The sequence below is a fragment of the Lepisma saccharinum genome, chromosome 12 (assembly GCF_977018435.1).
Source record: "Lepisma saccharinum chromosome 12, izLepSacc3.1, whole genome shotgun sequence".
Lineage (NCBI taxonomy): Eukaryota > Metazoa > Arthropoda > Insecta > Zygentoma > Lepismatidae > Lepisma > Lepisma saccharinum.
In genome coordinates this window covers 32819929-32841948 of record NC_139240.1, presented here as the reverse complement: position 1 = coordinate 32841948, position 22020 = coordinate 32819929, and the positions used below count along the sequence as shown (strand labels likewise).

General features: G+C 39.6%; 1 protein-coding gene across 1 annotated transcript in view; it reads right to left on the bottom strand.

Moving 5' to 3' along the window:
• The window catches only part of Dscam3 (Down syndrome cell adhesion molecule 3), an 823298-nt gene that overhangs the window by 346275 nt on the left and 455003 nt on the right, over positions 1-22020 (bottom strand). The window contains exons 4-5 of the mRNA XM_083132903.1: positions 17641-17806; positions 7818-7822 (exon numbers count right to left, since the gene is read on the bottom strand). Coding sequence (XP_082989029.1) covers positions 7818-7822; positions 17641-17806 — 171 coding nt within the window. The remainder of the gene's footprint in view (positions 1-7817; positions 7823-17640; positions 17807-22020) is intronic.

Sequence of the window (22020 nt, the reverse complement as noted above, 5' to 3'; positions counted from 1 at the left end):
AAGAGTTATCGAAAAAATATATCGAAAAACACCCCCATACGGCATCCTTAGATGCCCCCTGTCGATTTTGGAGGTGTAGAATACGTGTACCAAGTTTTGGTGCTCCTGGGGTCAAGGAGTAAGAAGTTAGCCCACCTCCCAAAAAAAATTTGATCACTCGTAACTTTTGAACGAATAGTCGTAGAAAGGTCGGGTTTAGTGCGTCGGTCGAGTCTCGGTGTCCTCTGTCCTCCCATACCAAAATAAACATAGGTCGTCATGGAACCAATTTTTCAACAATCGAAAATTTTCCAAGTCCAGCGTTAAATTGCAAATATCTCGAAAATGGTAAGAGTTATCGAAAAAATATATCGAAAAACACCCCCATCCTGGTATCGTTAGGTACCTCCCCTATCGATTTTGGAGGTGTATAATACGTATACCAAGTTTTGGTGGTCCTGAAGTCAAGAGGTAAGAAGTTAGCCCACCCTCCAAAATTTTGATCACTCGTAACTTTTGAACAAATAGTCGTAGAAAGATCGGGTTTAGTGCGTTGCTCGAGTCTCGGTGTCTGTCCACCCATATCAAAATAAACATAGGTCGTCATGGAACCAATTTTTTTCATCAATCGAAAATTTTCTAAGTCCACAGCGTTAAAAAAATCTTAAATTGCAAATATCTCGAATTTTTTAACAAACAGAGGTGTCCCATAGGATCTTTGAGAGAAAAAGAACACGTGAAACTCTACAGAGGTGTGGTTATCTAACCGCAGCCGTTAGAACCTTTTTTTTTTTGGTTGGGCACCACGCACTTCTGGCGGGGTTATAGGGGCCAGGAATCCTAAAAAAAAACAATTATTATTTGTTTGCTTGCGTCACAATACAGAAATAATGAGAGGCGCGCGCATATGTGTGTGTGTGTGGCACATCGTTCCCCCGAGAGGTTTACAAAGGTCACGATATATAAACATGACCCCGGACTTGGAAAATTACGATAAGGTGCATTCATCCTTCAAGGATGAGAAAGTGCATTTACTCATCACGCTGTGTCAGCGCAATGAATGAGAGAAAGTGAGTTTTTTTTTAGGTTTTGGTGCTATTTTCTTCGCTGTGAAACATCGTCAGCGCAATAAATGAGAGAAAGTGAGTTTTTGAGGTTTTGGTGAACCCCAATTGGTCAAAGTGAGTTTTTGAGGATTTGGTGCTGTTTTCTTCGCTGTGAAACATCGTCAGCGCAATAAATAAGGCGCGGAACGTGGAGAGAAAGTGAGTTTTTGAGGTTTTGGTGAACCCCACTTGGTGACTGTCAACCGGTCCACCTGCACTACTAAAATCATTGCGATTTTAGCTATTTTAAACGGATTTCTTCCATACGTAAAAGCTTCTAATTTTATTTATCTGTTGAACAAGTCCTTTGACTATCCTTATAATATAATTACAATTTTATTATTAACAACATTTATTATTAGTATTTTTATAATTTTCATAATCTGTTATTTTCAATGTCAACGCAAGAAATCTATTATTTATGACCATGAGTGTACCAACGAATTACCGTTAAGCAAACTTAATATTGATTCACCGTCCATTGATCAGATTTACGATGATGTTGTACCGATGGTTGAAGTGGCACCATTGAAAACGAGTCACCTGCCAATTCCCCCACCCCTGCCTCAGTCTGTTATTATTCAACCTAGGGTACAAAAAGAAGTTCAGGATGTATCCAGAAATATTTTAGTTACTAAAGACGACAGTATAGATTTGCCGAAGAATATTGTATCCGTTAAAGATAGAGTTCAGAAATTTGCCGTAAGCAAGGGTCCTAATTTTGTTCAAAACAGCCGCAAAATGGAAAGTGATTTGCCTATTTCACCCTGTGTCCAGCCTGTTGTAAAAGTTAACAAGTTATTTGCGAATCAGTCACCAGTAAAAGTCGAGAAAGTTTCAAATGTCACTTTAAAAGCAGAAAGTAAGCCAAATTCTCAGGTTTCCGAACCTGTTGTATCTTTCAAAGATCATATTTTTTACGACTTCACGTTCGCCTAGAATTTTTATATTTATTACGATTCAAATTTTAAGTATAATTCATTTTTTAGGTTTGAGTATACTTTATGCAAGGTTTATTAGTCATTTATTTTTCTAACAGCTTCCCAAGTCTTGTTATTGTACGAGCACGGAAGTGTTCATGTAAACACGCTGTCGCAAGCGCGACGATTTTTTCTCTCTTTCCTTTCCGTCTATGACGTAATTTTAAAAGTCCTTGACTTCATTTCGAATTCTCGCAGCTCTTACTAAACCTTGTTCGTAGTAATTTAAAGTTTTGTAAACATTTACGCGTCATTCAATGTATCAGCGAATCAGAGCTTGCATTTTCTTCCTCCGCTCCTGTGCTTGTTGCCCGAAGCAACGATTTTTCCCCTCCACCTCTCCGACGGCATCCCGAACGTACCCGAAGATGTCGCCCGAACACGCCGGCAAGTGAGCCTACGATTTTCCTCGCTGTAGAGAAATTAAGGCACGGAACGTGGAGAGAAAGTGAGTTTTTGAGTTTTTGGTGAACCCCACTTGGTGACTGTCAAGCGGTCCACCTGCACTACTGATTTTCATGTTGCTTAGGCAATCAAAACAAACAGTTCTTCAAAACTAATACGTACTTTAAGCCTGCCTAGTCTAATTAGTAGATAATTTAACTCAACTTTTAATTATTTTCTGACTCTAGGCTCAATTTATCTGCGTAATTTATTTATTTAATATAATTTATTTATTCTCTAAATTTATTAGCACTGTTTAACTTATCTTATTTGAAATTTTACTGCAAACTTATCTTATTTAATTTCAGGTGTTAACTTTATATTTAAATACTTAAAATCAATCGAACCATACTGAGGTACAAGGTAAAGGAAAAAATTGGGACTGATTTACTCCTGACTACCTGAAATAAAATAATAATTATTATTTATGCGATCTTTAAGTGCATTAAAATACTAACATCACTAAAACTTGAAGAATCTTTAATTCTCTCTACTCATTCTAAAATATGCTTAGCATATTATTGTGGCAAAGTTAGAAACTAAAACCGTTGTGGTTTAATCATTATCATTCTGCGATGGCAGAATGGATTTCCAGGATTATCGGTTGCAATCCAATATCCGAAGGAAAATACTTGTTATAGGGGCGCAAAAAATCTTGACGTCGACGTCTACATATTCATATAATATAAATATTCTCATAATTGGCGCTTAAAATAAACTTTGCTAATATAATCATATACCTTCTTCTGAAGAGTAACTATAAAATTCTAGTGATGTATTCGCTGAGCTAGTATTATTACATACTGCAAAAAAAACTTTTGTGCCTAAAGCACATTATTAAATAATAAGTCTGCTTTTAATCTTTAATATTATTAGTGCTATTTTATTATAAATTATTATTATGTCACGCGAGTGGATTTAAAATATTAGACCTGTTTCACTTTAATAAATACCGTAACTTGGAGCAAAATATTAATATTTATATTTAAGATTATAAAACAATCTGCATTTTAAAGTTTTTAACATTCGAAGCTACAACGTGCTAAGGATAAATTTTCAACTGTCAAACGAAACAATGTTTCGGACAGGAAAAAAAAATATAAATATATACTAACAAAAAAAATCTCGTTAATATGTGAGAAACGTCCACGCCGTGTGATGCTCTCCTAATTCTCTTCTAGTTATTCAAAATAAGTTGGCTGTGCCTAACTTTGCTTAAAGCATATAAGTATATGTATATCTGTGTACGGATTAATTCTCGTCACAACTGCTTACCTGTGTACGGACATCTCTCGTCACTGCAGCCTATTTATACATCTATTACTTCTCAACTAGAACTTTTAATTAATCGGCGGTTTATACCCTAAATCACGGTACGCCACTCTAACTATATACGCTTGGCGTAATAGCGGACATAATTGTACAGCGTGTCGAGGAATATAATTAGCGTTTCGTTTCTTTACATATTAACATGAATTAAAATTTTCAGGCAATATATGCGTAAGTTAAGGTAACATAAGGCAAGTGACTATCGCGTATAAACTTGACTATCTCCTTAATCCAAGCTCCCTTCAAGAGGTGCTAGGAGACTTCAGTCATTAAGAATATAAATGAGTGGTCCTCGGGGCCTTATACGTTCCCAAAACTATATATGTATAAAATGTAATATCTTCGTTGCAAAAGTCTTAGCAGTCATAGTTCAAGCATTCTAAATCCATTACAAGTTACGGTCAGTTTAAAACCAAATTTAAATTAAACTTTTGAGGAAATTCAATGAATAAGAATAACAAAAACAAAATATTGACTCAAACAAGCATACTCTGTGCCATGACTCGTTAAAATGCACCATAGTGCTGATTGACTCTGACTCGGTGGCACTAATTTATTTTCCTCATTCATAATATAACTTTAAAATCCACTTGTAATCCACGTTAGTAATTAATTAAAATGTTAAGGATAAAAATTCGTTTACTGTTTACTGTAGCTTACTGCATCCTCATAACCAACGTTGTGATAATTTTCGTATCCAAGATCATATAAAAAAATTCTAAAATCACTGTCAATGCAAGAAATCTTCAAATCTAAATGCCTTTCCCTTATTCCTTATTTAAAATTCTGGATGGTAAAAAATTTCCCAGGTGGGAATTTGTCGTAGCCATGGTGCTACCAGGAGCGGATTGATAGGGAAACGTCAACGGACGTCCCTGGCCGACCGCATTTTTGGCAAAATGTGGCTGCCTGAAACCCGACATCGAACCTTCCGCCACGCGGAATGCCGGACGCTCCTGATACCAAAGCGCCAGCCCGACTTGGATAACCGCGACGGAGCTAGGGCGCAGGTCCTCCGCATTCTTACATTTCGCTGATTACCGACCCAAACTTGAAGTCGATAAATTTAATCGAATGCATCCTCATGTTAGACTAAACATCTATCATGGCACAAGTAAATTCTTCTCCCCCCATTAATTTTAAAACCTTTGAGCCCTATGTATTTTCAAAATAAGATATGGCAAGGACATACTAAAAAAAACTAAACAAATGAGCAAAATGTTTGGGGTGGGTAACGAACTAGCACTCCACTACGTGTCAAAATTTGGGGTGGGGTTTAAATCCTAAACTGGTTAACAAACACTTTTCTCATCGCATTTCCGAAAAAAAGCATGAGAAGCCCTAGCAAATCCACCACGTGTCAAGCTTAGGGGTGGGAAATAATTCTAAACTGGTTACAAAAACTAATCTTTCAATTTTCATTTAGTTCATGAAGAAATAAATGAAAATCCCAGCACCTCGACCACGTGTCATTCTAAAGAATGAAGGGATCTGAACCAGTTGTTTCTGCAATTAATTGCTGGGGTGATGTAAACTACTCATCATTCATCCTCTTGATGAGACCACTCGTCATTGGCATGACGAGTTTATCGCTTGGCAATGCGAAAGGTACAATATTACACAAAGGAATTAAACTACTGAAAAGACAATGGTCACTCGTTGGGTTTTGCGAACCGTTGAACCTGTATCATGGCTGGGTGTAGGATAATTACCTGTCTATCTGAAGTCTTTAGCTGAATCAAAATAATCGAAGTCCTCTGTAAGCTTCTCTCCTATTTGTCGACCAGAGCGTTGTTCTACTCCTCACCTACTGCCTTGCTGACCACCTTCTCCCTCTCCGCTCAATCTCCAAAGTCAGTCACCTCCCAGCTTGTCTCACCTCTATATTCCCTGGCCATCGAGCTCTTCCTCGATGCCGAATCGCCGAATCGTGTGATTATATTAATTGCTACCATGCAAACCGCTGACTCTAAAACCAGAAGTATTACCTGTTTCCTGAATGCTCAGGAGGTTTGCATGGCACAACACAATGCATAGTAAACATGCCTCAGAGGCTTGAGACAGCTGAGAAAAACAAGTGAATGCCCTGGTCAACATGAAGCGTTCAGAGAGACTTAATAAAATAAACATACAATCTTAGGATTGATACGGGACAGAGAGAAAGAAAGAGAGACAGAAGAAAGAGAAGGAGACAGAGTGAGAGAGAGAAAGAGAGAGAGAGAGAGAGAGAGAGAGAGAGAGATAGAGAGAAGGGGAACGAGATAACAGAGAAACAAAGACAGAGAGACAGAAGAAAGAGAAGGAGACAGAGTGAGAGAGAGAGAGAGAGAGAGGGAGGGAGAGAGAGAGATAGAGAGAAGGGGAACGAGATAACAGAGAAACAAAGACAGAGAGACAGAAGAAAGAGAAGGAGACAGAGTGAGAGAGAGAGAGAGAGAGAGAGAGCGAGAGAGAAGGGGAACGAGATAACAGAGAAATAAAGACAAAGAGAGAGAATGAAAGAGAAGGAGACAGAGAGAAAGAGAGAGGGAGAGAGAGAAAGAGAGAGAGAAGGGGAACGAGATAACAGAGACAGAGAGACAGAAGAAAGAGGGAAGTTTTATCTGCCTCAAAGAAAATGGAATTGTAAGCATATAGCAAAACATTGTTTTAGTTATGGAACAAACACAACTGGAAAATATTTCCTGTCCATTAATTGTCCAGTCATCAAAGATTTCCCTGTGGTAGATTACGCAGCCTTGTGGATTAGAGGAGGACACCATTCTCCAACTGACGAACCTCACCGAGCATGCATTAAAATGTTCACAAGAAACTTGTAGGTAGGTTAAATGGAAATTAGGTTGGATCCTGCCAATAGAAATTTGGTCAACTTTTCGGTGTTACTATTTGCAGGACTCTTTTTGTGCATGAGTTTTCTTAGAATGTACATATAGTAAGTTTTTGTAAATTGCGTGTCAATATTATAAGAAGATTTAATGATCTAGGTTAGAACTAATGTTCTAAGGTACTTTGAACAGCAAGGCAATATGGTAACATAGATACAAATTTGCACACCACCGAGAAACTTATTTCCAAAATGAAAATAACAAATACGCCACTGGGTGCGCACCCCCCCCCCCCCCGCACCTAAAGCAAAAAGCTTAATTCGCACAATGGCTCGCTATTGTGGTTAAAGCAGCAGTGAATTAACACCGTCTCATGCGTGGCGGATGATCTCTCCTTAACCATCCCCCTTCAGATTAATTGAAAGCTCTTTAGTTTTAAACAATCTCTCCTGGGGTAATTTTTTTAACGCTGTACGTGAAACTAATTCAACCTTCCTTACAATGTAGTGATTAACACTGTCGCCTTGTAATCGAGAGGTCCAGGGTTTGATTCTGAGTAGAGGACATGGGTGAATCCCACTTGAAGCTGTAGGTCTAGTCCTAATTAGCCTATCTTACCACAATGTGGTCAATCCTTGCAATCAAGGGGTCCCGGGTTCGATACCAGATGGAGGTATATAGTAGATCGAAATCCACTTTAAACTGTAGGTCCAGTCTAAATTAGCATAAAGGTGGACTTGGAACAAAACTGGGACAAACGTAAGAAGGCAAGCGAATTATAATTATTGTCAATTTTTTACTTCCCATGCAAGAGATGACCCCTTCAACGCTTATCGTTGATGCACCCATGCGTGCAGGAAAGTTGTCAACACTTTCTCTTGAAGTCCGCTTTATGCGCGGATAGGCTAATCGGGACTGATGGGATCCGGAGCAATGCGCAATGTGCCTCCATGTGCTCGAACGCAAGACATCTTAATTACAAGGCGACTACACTTGAGAGGACATTTGAAAGGACGGTTAAGCATCATTGATCTTATCAAGATTAGTGATTGGTTGATTTGGTTTATTTTACTTCGTTTCTCTGCCATTTTGGCTAATCGCGAAAATGATGATTAGTGATGATATGTTAATCACGCCGCCCCGGAGATCGGCACCTAGACTAGTCTTCGGGTTTAGGATTGACAGAAAAGTTTAAGTATTTTTTTCTTTCAAACTATCGTTCTCCACAGCTGCCATAGCTCTGATTTGACCGATCGCTTACGGAGGTGACGAAGTGTGAAAAGTAAGGCGAAGCAAACGGAGATAAAACTAATGAAAAAGGGAGAGAATGAACGAAGGAGAAAGAAAAAATTGGCGCGCATCATCAAACTGGCGTAAACATGACATGAGGGAAGATGAAGTGTCTCGCGAGGGTCCCGGCAGATGGCAGATCTGTCGCCCTGAGGTGAGATCGCCATTTGTCAGTGGGGCCGGGCGAGAATGTGGCGACATCTAGTTGATATGGAGAGTTGATGCACTGTATGCGATGTTAAAAGCGTGCCTTTTGAGGCGACAACTGAAAAACTCTGAATCAAAAGTTACATTGTCCTGAGCATGTGATAAAACAATCCAAGTAACGATCCAGCCGACTTCCGTGGTGTAGTGATTAGCACAACGCGCTACGACGTAGGGGGTCGCGGGTTTAAATCCTTGCCTGGGCACGGCTGTTCTGAGTGCTCCTTCATCAATTTCATCATATCATGACACATCCTCATGGTCGCAATTAGTCAAGAGTGGCAGAAAAGTGACGCTATATACCAAATCAAATCAAACCCAAGTAACGGACCACGACAGATGATAAGAAACTACCTATTCTTTATTCTCTGTAAGAACGAAGCTTAGTTAAATAAAGACACGTGAGTTACGAGAAACCCTATTGGTTAATTCCTGTGTCAGTTGTACATCAGGAATCTTGCACGTGTGAATATAGTGTCTACAATAAGTATATATTACTAGGCCAGGACAGGGGTGCCCAACTCCCTACATGTCATAATTCCCACAAAGTATTTAGGCCTCCCCGATAGCGTAGTGGTAACGTCATCGGCTTGTAATCAAAGGGACCCGGGTTTCATACCCGGTGGAAGCACTCCGGGGTCTCACTTTAAACTGTAAGTCCAGTCGCGATTATCCTATATGTGCATAAAATGGACTTAAAAACTAAATCAAACTATCATCTTACTGAAAGTCACTCTTTTAAGATTTACTGAATACTTTACTTGACCTACACCACAAATTCTTCAGTTTTCTCATCTAGCTGATTAAATATGGTGCACTTAATAGCAAAAGTGACTTGAAACCAGTAAAGTAAATGAGTTACTATACGACGCACGCTTTTTGAAGAAAAAAGGGAAACATCACCTTTCATTTCCTGCAGCCTGTTTTATTCGTTGCCACCGTGTTGAAGCAACTGAGTTGTTGTGTCTAGGGAAAACTGTGGGTGTTAAATTCGCCTTGATATAAACAATGACCCTTCATTGTTCTGGGCGTTCTCGAACATTGAAATCCTGGGTCAGTTTGAGTTCAGCGTTTTCGTAGCAAGGCTGGTGTAAAATTATTCGCTTATCGTTCACTCGTGCGCCACAAACAACAGTTTGTGAAAAGATTAAATACAGCCCTTTCTTCCGTAGTGTGTGTTCCGTGTTCTTTTTATTTTAAATAATGTCACTCTCAAAACTTAGCACCAGTAGTACAGGCATCAAGGGTGCAAAATCTAATGAATAGAAATATTCACTATATTATTTCACTGTACTCATATATACCGTGCATGCATTATCAAAAACAATGGACACATCGCGAATTTTCTGTCCTTCCCTTGCGCTAGCAGTTAGTTTGGCAACAGCGCAGTAGCACTGGCTGGGTATTGGCCGAACTCATGTTCCTTCTAAAAGCGTGCGACGTATAACGAAATATATCCTTACTCGCCTCAGTTCCTCACCTTATCGCACATATTGCATTACGGTGGCAAGGTGTAAACCTTTTTACATATGTTTTAGAAAACTACATACACATTGAATTTTATATTAAGTACAAAATCTTCCTTGTTGCCCCCTTAGCTCGGGGGCAGCAGCGGCAGACATCCATCTTCAGAGGTACAGAAAACGGAGAGTGGGAAAGTTTGTTATTTGAAATGTAAAAATATAACGTAACCATCAGGTATAACCAGGACTACAAAATGCAACGGTGACAGCCAAGAGCATATCTTGAAGATCTCTTCACTTCTTCTTTGTTTTAAAAAAAGAGAAAGAACCTGAGAAACTTAACTCCGTGAAATATCGCTCGTCTTTTGTTTCTGAAACTTGCTCCTTTGGCATTTCGCGGATCGTAACTCATTTGTCCCTCCCCAGCTGACGTAGCTGAGGTAGAAACGTCCCCTTACCGTACTTCCGTAAACTTAGCACCGAGGGGTCGGAGAAGAGAAAAATGCCTTTTAGCGAGGGTAGAATATGAATCCGTAACAAAGGATGGAGAAAGAGGAACGGTTTCCGTGAAGTGGAGAAGTTGTAATTTCCATCTTAATAAACCTTTCTTCTTCTTCCGTGCAATCTTTCCTTTAGAAATTGCATTAATGGTCTCAAGCGATCTGTTAGGACGAAGTTCGTCGTGCATTAAGTTTTGAGATTTCCATTTCAATTTCAAAATATACAGGGTGTCCAAAAACTTATTTACAACTTTAAACCTCAGTAACAAGAACTGTAATTGCTGTATTAAAGCATACTGCTGTATACATGATGCACGAAATGTAAAGAAAAAAATGTCTCAGATTTTTCAGCAAGATGGTGCACCACCACATTGAGCCTGGAGTGTGCAACGTGTCCTGAACACAACTTTTCCAAAGCCTTCATTCGTCTATGTTGTGATTTGGTTACGAATAAATTGCTGATCCCGTACCACTTACGTGTACTCAGTGGTACTGTCTCATTTCTCTCTGTGATAAACGAGGCTACCTACCTAAGAGAGAGTTAAGCCCTTTGTAAGGCAAGTAAAGTAACTGACCCTTAACTAGCAAGTTAAGGTGTGAGAAATTGAAACCAAAACTCCCAAATTAAGGTTTGAGCAATTGAAACCTTAACTTGCAATTTAAGGTTTGAGTTAAGTTTTGAGCAATTGAAACATTAACTCGCAAGTTCAGGTTTGAGCAATCGAAACCTTAACTCGCAAATTAATGTTTGGGTTAAGGTTTGAGCAATTGGAAAATTAACTCGCAAGTTAAGGTTCGAGCAATTGAAAAACTTAACTCACAAGTTAAGGTTCGAGCAATTGAAACCTCAATTCCCAACTCAAACCTCAACTTAGCTTACAAGCTAAGGTTTGAGTTACTTCCCTTACAGCCAGCGTAACAATGAGAATAATTATTTTGTAATGACTATGATTCGTCTGTGGGAAGATAATATACGATTGTTATGAAAATGTTTTCAATATAAACAAATTGTAGAAACACAAGAATCTAACAAGCACATAGTAAACACTGCTTTGTTGCTCAGGTTGTTGTTCAAATGTCGGACTCCTGTGTGCAAGTGGTCTAGTTCCGAGTTTTGTACAGTGCTGCCATCTCTTGACAATAGTTTAAAACCTCACTGTCATGACCTATTGGCCGAGTACGTCATTCCTTCCAGCTCCAGCAAAAATGTCGGAAATAAGTAATTAATCTCTTCCATTTCCTGACCCCATTTCCGAAATCGACAAAACGCAAACGAGAAATTGCATTTGCTGCATTCTCTCGCCCGTAGAATCGAAACGTTATATACATGTGGGTCATATATATGAGGTTGCATATGAAGACGTACGATTTCGAACCAATGCATTTTTTACCCAGAGTTCAATGCGGCTGCAAAAATAGAAGATTATTGCGTGGATTATCCAGCTTCCTCTTGCAACAATGAATATTCAATGGCCGTGCAATATGGCGGGGGAGGCACTGTAACGTTACAGTCATACAAATTGGGCATCCCGTTCACTGAATCGATTCTATCTTGTTTGCATAACGGACTCAATCAGCATCCACCTCCTCCTCGCATCCCTTGCTAACGTAAACAAGGATTTTGAATTAGCGCGGCGCAATGATAGGGTATTGTTTGTAATATATATCCTTGTTTAACTTCGATGCGATGTTAGTCATAGGCTGTCTATTGTTTGCTATCAATATCCTGGGTGATGTGGTGTGACGCTACATTAACTGTCCTCCATATGTAGAGAGTAAAATATTTTTTCCCGTTATGAGGAGACAGTGCAGTTGGGTAGTTTCACATGAGCCAAATGAAAATCTTAATTTGCTTTTCGTTTTTTTAACTACTAGGTTTCTGTACGTAGGATTGCAAAAACTTGCTGCATTTTAGGATAGACCAATTACTGATCTACATATATTTTGAAGTCGTGAGTTTTGAAACTATGTGCAGTCACTTATGAGTGGACGTCGGATTTTGGGTTTTTAACCTATTTCTTCCTTTACAGGTATGTAAGAAATAATAAGTTATTTCAGAGTTTCGTTTAAAAACGCAACAACTGATGAAGTTTTCTAGTGCCTAAAACACCTATCTTGCTTGTTACAACCTATTTTTATGCGCCTAAATCAAGCCTTTTTTTAGGTTTATATATATTTTTAAAGGTTTTGAAGGATTTTTTTGTCACACAGAGGCATTTGCTTTGTTTGGTCACGAAAAAATTCAATGACGAACGTGTACTCTTCGTCGATTTCCCTTCCTCCAAGCCCATGGTGATTTTTCAAAGATCTATACAAAGCAAACTGTCTGATGCCTCCGTTACCTGGACAATCCAAAGTGGTCTGATCTGTGTGCCTTGCACACTTTCACGTCACTTCGGTGTTTTTTGGCATTCACGGCTTGCAAACTAACATTTCAGCATTGACGTTTCCACCACTGACTATGTTTTTGTTGAAAGATTATTTTCAGCATACAAGATGATCCTCACAGACGAAATTGCGGAGTTTGACTGTGAATAATATGAAAAAGATTGTTGCCTAACCATAGGGCGAAGAGTGGATTTTAAATAGCAAATTTCCAACGGTAAGTTCTGCCATCGCCGTAGGGTTAGGCAACACACATAACGTTATATTTCAGATATACTAGGTGTTCCATTTTCATTCCAGGTGACTACTATACCTCGTCAGCATTTTTTAGGAATTTTGAACTATTTTAAGTTTTTTTGAACCTGCTTCAAGATTTTTCGAGCCTAATTTAAGATTTTTCGAGCCTATTTTAGAATTTTTAGAGTCTATTTTAGAATTTTTAGAGCCTATTTTAGAATTTTTAGAATCTATTTTAGAATTTGTAGAGCCTATTTTAGAATTTTTAGAGCCTATTTTAGAATTTTAGAACCTATTTTAGATTTTCTAGAACCTATTTTAGAATTTTTAGAGCCTATTTTAGAATTTTAGAGCCTATTTTAGAATTTTTAGAGCCTATTTTAGAATTTTAGAGCCTATTTTAGAATTTTTAGAGCCTATTTTAGAATTTTAGAGCCTATTTTAGAATTTTTATAACCTATTTTAGAATTTTAGAGCCTATTTTAGAATTTTTATAACCTATTTTAGAATTTTTAGAGCCTATTTTAGAATTTTAGAGCCTATTTTAGAATTTTTAGAGCCTATTTTAGAATTTTAGAGCCTATTTTAGAATTTTAGAACCTATTTTAGAAATTTTAGAGCCTATTTTAGGAACCTAAATGCACACTTTTTAGAACCTAAAAATCCGAGGTCTAGTTATGAGCCACCGCGAACGTCTTTCCACCCACCTGCGTGCGGACTCGGGCCATTCTCGGATTACTTCCTCTATTTGTAAACTCGTTGGCGTGGTAAGCATGCATAGATATATTGAATTTTCATTTGCCATAGAATGTTTGTAAGTTTTAAGCTTCCGGAGGGCAAGAAACCGCTGCTTTTCGCTGGTGCATGCGTATGTAGGAGGCGCCATATGTAAAATGACAAAAATGGTGTTGTGAAGCTCACTTGATCAGTGTTGCAGCCTTGATGTTGTTTCGTAAATAAGTCGATACCTTATGCAGCTACATTTGAGCTGTTTACAGTCAGTCCTGTAATTTTTGTCGCACGTTTAAGGCTTTCATTTGACTCTTCCCTGTAAAATATATTATTTGATGTTCTGTTATCGAGCAGATTAGTGGTCGACTAGCGATTTCGTCACCAAATTACATCGTGTCCCAGTTCTCTGCATGTACCTTTAACTATACTCTGTCCACTGTAAGAACGAAGGCAATGTAAACAAATAGGTGGCTCTTGGAAATCCTATAGAGCGAAAAAGTGTTACACAATAAGGGGGAACCCCCGAATGTATCCTAACCTCCACCCGCATACATTCGAGGGTATGCGCATGTCCCAGTGCCTCTGATATAAACTGGGACGGCAGTTGCTCGTATTACGGTTCACCCATTATTGTTGCACACTACCTTTATTTAAATTATCCATTAATACAGTACATATATATATAAAACAAATATAAGAAGAAGAAAAAAACAGAAAAGAAAACATATATTACACATACATATTCATGATTCCCATTACAGTGATTTGATTATTATATGTAAATTACAAGTTACAAATTACACATTACAGTATTGTTAGTGATCTTCACAGATATCAGCACATAGGTATATTTTGATATAATTGGGTCATTTTTTATTTAGTTATGTTTATTTTATTTCTTTTCACATTCTTTTTCTTGTTTTATGTATGCACTGTGATCCGGATTCCGGACTCCCGGAATCTATAGTATGTTTGATCCATGCCGCAAGACGAACCGCCAGGGACAGATCGTAATAGGTTGAGGACCTTTAATTATTTGAATTTATTGTTTTGGAGATTGCTCACCCCAGAGGCTAGGTGTTCTTATCCCTGTCGGTTCGTCCTACTCCTCCAATTTCAGACCATGACTCATGTAGCTTGAGTTACGTTTGAAATATTTTAAAGTTAAGAGTAAATAAAGTCTGACAACAATAAAATAAAACAATATAGAAAAGCTAAGTTGTCGATCAAAATGGGTACACTCTGATCTTCATTATTTGACATACAGTGAATTAAGTTTTTTTTATTTTGATTTTATTTTGAGTGTTAGAATTTGAATAAAATTAATTTAAATGAATAATAATATAGTGCTATGTTAATTAGTTTGGGGTTTAGATTAGACTTTGGAATTCCAATGTCACCGGGTGCTGGAATACCAGCATACCATATTTTTTTAAATTTTTTTTTATTTAATTACTATCTATTTAACCTGGCTTCCGCTACTCTCAACAAATAATCTTTGTGCTTTAACCCCGGCATCCGAACAGGACGAATTCTTCTTCTTTCTGCGGCTTCCCGTCTTCTTCTAGATACAGTTTGTGGTGCCTCATTGTTCTTCATCATTCTCTTTCTCCTGCTCGAGGGCCGGGGTGATCCCCTGGGTTTGTATTCTCGTACTTCTCCTAGGTTCTTCCGGTGTTTGTTGGCTGTTTGTGGGGGCCGTGTTACGGTGTCGTGGGTTGAATTTCTTCTTTTGAGACTTCGTCAGCCAAGATCTTCAGATTTTGAATTTGCTGCTCGCATAGAAGTGTTCTAATATCAAACGTAGGAAGTTCTCTTCGCAAAGTTTTGATCCTGTCAGTTGTTTCCGGGCAGAAGAAGACTCTATGCTCGGGAGAATCCTCCGTAGCTCCGCAGTAGGTACATTTCGGTTCCAGGGCACTGCCAATTCGGTGAAGATATTTGCCATACGGTCCATGTCCCGTTAGAAGATGCAACAGACCCCCTGTATAAAATATTTTTGTCTGTGTGCTGCTTCGGACATCCGGGATAAAGGTATATGTCCGTCTCCCATTTTCGGCATTGTTCCATTCCTCTTGCCATCTGTCCAACAGGGATTTTCTCATTTCATACAGGGTTGGGGTGAAGTTTCCTATACAGGAGATCATTTTGTCTTCATTTCTTTTCTTAAAAAAGTATCTACCCGCCCTCCATTTTACTTCTAAATCTAAAGGGAGATGTCCAGTCAGGGTTAGCAATGCTTCTGTGGAAGTTGTTCCAAACGCGCCTGTTGTTCTTAACAATATTCTTCGTTGAGAAGCCCTGAGAACTCTGACGTTCGTTTTCAAAGCTAGACTCTCAAACCAGGTAGAGGCTGCGTAAGTCACAATGGAGTAGTATATTGATCGGATATATGCTTCGATTGTGCTTGGTTCCAGGCCAAACTGTTGGGATGCCACTCTGGTGAGTTTACCCATCGCCATTTCCGCCTTTGCTGTAATGTTTTTGATATGCTCTCCGAATTTTATACCCTCTCCCATGGTCACGCCGAGGTATTTAAAGTTGACCGAAAAGCGTAACTGTGCCGGCTACACGTCAAAAACAGCAGACGGCAGAAGGGGACTGTGTCAGCGAAAACCAACCAAGTCGGCGAACCGGCCATTGCCAAAGCTTGCCGCTGCCTCTCCCAAGAGGCCAATGACATTATGACATTCTCCCCTTACTGGCACTGTTCTGCTCAAAACAGAATGCGTGTGCGAGATGGAAGGTTTGTTTGTCCCTGTGTTTGTTGCGCTCGTAGGAGGTTTTCGGAATGAAAAAAGCTTTATGTTCGGAAGCGAGGAAGATGGTGTTGAATGCTTACTGTGCGAAGAATTCTTGCAATGTGGAAAGGGAGTCATAGATTTTCGACTTGCTGCGGTGAAGCAGAAGACTCGATAGTATCTGCAAAGGCACCCCCGTGAATACACCGTGTCTCGGGAATCTTTGGAGCAAGAGCCGAGCATAACATCAGAGAAGGGGAGAAAGCCAAAGCAAGTACGCGCTGCTGTAACGGCGGGTTCTCCTCTCCATGCACTCTCGGACGTTAATCGGTCGAGCTGTCTCGAGTCCTACTTGCGGAGAAGACTTGCTCCAGAGATTCCCGGAAAGAGTGTAAGCATTGAATGGCGGGAAACTAGCTTATTGCTTGTTGAAATTGAAGCTGCGCAGGAAACATGCGCGTAGTAATACAATGCATGTGACAAAACCATACCATTAAACAGTTGCTGTATTGAAGTTGAGGGACCTCACCTTAAGAACTGCAAAGCCAGAACCACATGTTCATGTGCAAAATAACGCTAGAACTGACTCTTAGGAAAGGAATTATTTCTCAGAGAATAAGTAATTTCGTTTACATTAACCGTTGACTGTTCAAATTATTTTTCCTTTTTTAAATACGAGGGCTGGGACATACGTTATGGAAACCTAGATTTTCTCTCAAAGATAAACGGTGGTACCACAATGTGATTGTACGTTCCGGAGAACATGGCACCTGAAGTAAGTGGACACGTCACTAGATGGCAGAGTGATTAACGGTTATTGTACAGAGGGCAGTGGTAATTCTCTGTTGAGTCAACCGTCGTGCCACGGCGTGAACAGTGTACCAAAATAGCTCTTCTTCGGAGGAGAAATTCTAAAGAATACCACAGGGAGCTAATGGAAACTGTGGGAAACAGTGTCCTATGCGCCTCTTTTGTTCCTGTAATACTCCTATGCTTTCAGACTACATGTGGTTAGATGCTATTTTTAAGCATGTTTTGCTCGTATCCCTATCCTACAGCTGGTATACATGACCTGTATTGTTCACACATTTCACATTATAATACGCTGCGTCCTTCAATTTGTATATTTCGGATTTTCGTGCCGGTCCCGCATTCTCTCGAAAAAAAAAATAGTTACCTTGACTTGTGTCCCAACCCTCGTATAATTATATACCTAAGTATAATTAACTGTAGCTACAGCACAGATTACTTGCATACCTTCCTCTACTACCGCTCACACAGCAAACTAAATATATTTGATGCACCAGAAACGCGTCCATGGAGACACTAAAGTGCGGGGGCTGTTTCAGGATACACCTTCTTGCCTATAAGTAAGCTTCCCACACAAGTCCTCCATTCAAACCCTGAGCAGAGTAATAGTCTCACTTACTTGCGTCATCCCTTCCTGGCAGAAGGATCATGTCGTCCCTAAACCATGACGTCACCGTGACATAATCCTTGACGAAGGCTGGGATTATGCAGCGGAGGACGGCGGTGTTGCCCATGATGACGTGAGCGTCGTACACCTGCACCTCGTAGTTCTGCTTCACAACTGAAATAGAGCAAACAGAAGAATACACCATATTATTTTCCCTATTTTTATTTACGTCATAGATACATGAGTACAGGGTGGCCATAAAGTCTGAAACCAAGGGCTGCGTGGAATGGACATGACGGTCACCTGACCTCAATCCCATTTCAGGTTCATGTTCTGGATCATCACGGGAAATGGATGAAATAACTCTCTTGATCCTCGCCTTTGATGAAATCCAATGAAACATGTCAAAACGTTTGAGGACTGTTGGCTGTTGGAGCACATTTTGCATTACGCAAATGAGCTGTTCATCAGTTGCTCCTCTTGGACCAGAATTTGTGGCCACCCTGTAGTATTAAATCATCAAGAAGTTGCAAATTTTGTCTACACTCTGTTTCTTGGGAATCTGTGGAGCAAGGACACGCATTACTGTACAGAAGGGGAGAAAGCGAGTGCGTGGAGCAAAGCAGTGACTTTCGCAGAGACTTGTTTTCGTTCGCGTGCTCCAGAGATTCCCGGAACAGTGTGTAGTTCTGTTTTTATATTGTTTATTCGGTTAATTTACGTCGCTTTTATACCTATTGAAATTGATGATGGGGAAAAGAGAATAATAGATCTATGCTTGGACAAGGGTTCGAAACTGGGACTTCTGGCATCGAGGCGCGTTACGTCAATCACTCCGCCACCGAAACCAGCTCATTTTGACTACATTTGCAATAAAGTGTACTTAGTAGAGAAACATCATGATAAGCCACCATACTCGCACAGTGGTACAGAACGTACAATATAAAAAAAAAACTTTGAGATTTTATTGGTAGTAAGGCGCATTTGTCATCGTCGCGATCTAAGAAACTAAAGGTCCCGGGTTCGAACCGTGATCAAGGCATGGCTATATAATTCTGTTCGTCAGATTTCATGTGTCAATCACTCATCTTCATCGCAGCGACGTAAAGTAACTGAAAGAAGGCATATGAGTATGAACGTAAACGTGTAGAAAACAGTGGCGTACCAATCAGGTTCTTCTGTACCCGGAGTCTACATCCACCCTGTGTTTAAAAGATAAAAAGTCAAGAGACAGTTTATGCTTACATAGGCTAATCGAGAGGTATTTCTTGATTACATAATAACCCCTACGCCAGCATCTAACATAGATGACGAATATGTAAACATTTATTAATTATATTATTGACCATACTGAAAAGAGTTATATAGTCTGGGTCCTATATCACTATCACAAAATCCGTACACACTAAGGTAGAGAAATATGGTGAAAATCTGTAACTTACGAACACTAATATATTTTCTCATTTAGTTATTTTTACATACGGTTCGTTTCTTTTCCACGTAAGTTAATCGTGGATATGGGCATCATTGGTTAGTATATAGTTTAAAGTGATGAAAGAACGCTCACAAAGTAACACCCATGTCCCGGCCGGGGAACGAAACCTGCCGTGTCGAGATTTTGAGTCGACCACTGAACCTACTAGCCCAGCGAGGTAGCCTGGCCACTCTGGATTCGTAGCGCGTTGCGCTAACCACTCATCTACGAAAGTCGGCTCTAATATTGCAGCTAACATGCACTTTATACACAGATACTGTACTACAGATTAAAGTGCGATCCTAACCACTATGTGACTCCAACGGGGTATCGAACCAGGATCCCTCGCTTAGAAGGCAACGAACTTAGTACTACGCTACCACGGAGGCTCACACCATCTAACAATACTCACACGATTGTATTTTCCTAATAAGTAAATTTGGAACAAGAACTTCAGCTTAGCCAAGTTAAGATTGCCCCCGGCAAACTCAAAGTGCACAGTCATTTGTTTTGTTCTCTTGCTTCCCCTTTTCTCGTGCTTGTACCTTGCGACTACAGCGCCACAGGGACATCGCTTGGTCAAGCTGTGTTGTCCATGATTATTCAAACTCACGAAGTCTCATAAATTTATGGCACCTTACATTTATGAGCACGCAAAATCTGAGTAAATATCGGCCTTTTAGTTATAAATTCGTGCATATGACAACACTGACGGTCTTTACGTGAAATTCTGGCCAGTAGCCAAGTGCTGGTACCCAATGGCAACAGCTATTCTATGGAACTTAGTAGAAAAGTTTCCCCACTGTTCTGTTACCGGAACACAGATGTTTCCATGTTCCACGCGGTACAATCAATGCACATTAAACGAGATCATGGAGACGTCAGTGTTGCCAGATCAAAAGTTCTTCCTGGAGATCTAGTAACACGACGGAACAAGAAATTTGTATATCTCTCTAGAAGGTATTTCATCTATTGTAGGAACGCTACTTCAATATTGGCCATCTTTCCAACTAGCAACTGGAAAGTACTGTATATCAAGCTGTTTATTCGGTTAAACTCGGCTCACATCGTTAGACACGCCCACAGTAACGATTGGCAGAAGTTGCTAGTTCTCAAGGTCAACCGCCAGTTGAGGTGGCGCCCAGTAAAGCGAGTAATGTTCCATAACAGTGACGAGAAAATATGTGGAAAATGATATTCTAGATAACATATTAACATATTGAATACTCTGAATGGACCTTCATCCGCCATCTTAAAAAATGGCCGCCAAAACACAAACGTAGAGAGAATTTCACAAATACCATTAAGAAGGAATAGAAGGATAAAAATGGGACAAAATGTGCGGAATAATACTCTAGATAACATATGTATGAAAAAAGTGAAAACTCCGAATGGAGCCTCGTCCGCCATCTTGAAAAATGGCCGCCAAACACTAAATTATATAGAATTTTTACAAATACCAGTAAAAACTCAGATGTTCTGGATAACATATTGAAAGTCCTGAAACCACAGAGTAGAACTTCATCCGCTATCTTTGAAAATGACCGCAAAGTTACTAAATCATACATAGAAGGGTAGAATAGGACAAAATGTGCGGAGCAATGTTCTAGAAAACGTATTGAAAGTCATGAAAACTCGGAATGGAACTTCATCCGCCATCTTTGAAAATTGCCGCCAAGGAACTAAATTAAATTATAGATAATTTTGGAAAATACCAGCAAAAATCATAAAGGGGTTAAAATTAGGTGATGTGTGGAGAATGATGCTCCAGACAACGTAAAGTCTTGGGAAATTCGAATCAAAATAGATTTTCACTTCAAGATCCCGAGAAGAAAATTTATTTTTAAGGTCAAAACTCAGAATAGCAATTGTCACAAGGAATGTTCCGTCTTGGTGTAATTTCTAATTTCTAAGTAGAGAATGGGAAATAAAGAAAGCAATAAGTGTATTTACAAGAACAGGAACAGTGAAGCAGTGAAGCAGACGAGTAAATGATGAGAAGTGGAAGTCTGAGAGCCAGCAGACTTCGGAAACGGGCAAACATGCTTGGCCCGTTTCAAAGTTACTCCCGCTTCTATCCCCTTCCATCTAGTTTGAGTATAAACTTCTGTGGTTGTGCTTTATCGTGCTTATTCCGTTTCTCCCGCTAGATGCCTCTAGTAGTCTTAGGCTTTAGCTTCATTTCGCAGACTCATCCTGCGGTTTTAATCTCCTCTGGAATAGCCCAGACCAGCCAGCACTCGTGTATTTGCGAAACGAGATGGCAAGAAATTTACGTCAGGCTCTGGTAGATGTAAGAGAAAGAGCAACAGAGTTGAGTTACAGAGGGTGATGTGAGGGTGAGTGAGAGAGAAATTGAGGGAATGTTAATGGACGTAAATTATAGGGAGGGAATGGGAGATAGATCTAAAAATTCAGAGGGAGTAGGAGAAAGAACGAAAGATACAGAGATGGAGTGAGAAATAGAGTAAGAGATGCAGAAGGGGGTGCGAATTAAAGATGAAGCAGAGGAGCAGTGAGAGAAAAATCGAAATGAATAGAGAAGGAATGTGAGAAGTAGAGAGAGATTCAGAAAGGGGCAGAAAGAACTAAAGATGAAGCTGAGAGTGAAAAATCGAAATATATAGAGAATAAGGGCGACGAAGAGAGAGATTCAGAAGAGGAGAAAGAACTAAAGATGAAGCAGTGAGAGAAAAATCGAAAAATATATAGAAGGACTGCGAGGAAGAGAGAGATTCATAAGGGGGAGAAAGAACTAATGATTAAGCAGAGAGGCAGTGAGAAAAGGAACAGAAGATGTGGAGATGGAGTGGGAGAATGAGCCAAAGATGTAGAGAAGGAGTGGGAGAAGGAACAAAAATGCAGAAAGGCAGTGAGACAACGAGTGAGGGATGGAGAAAGAATGTGGGAAATA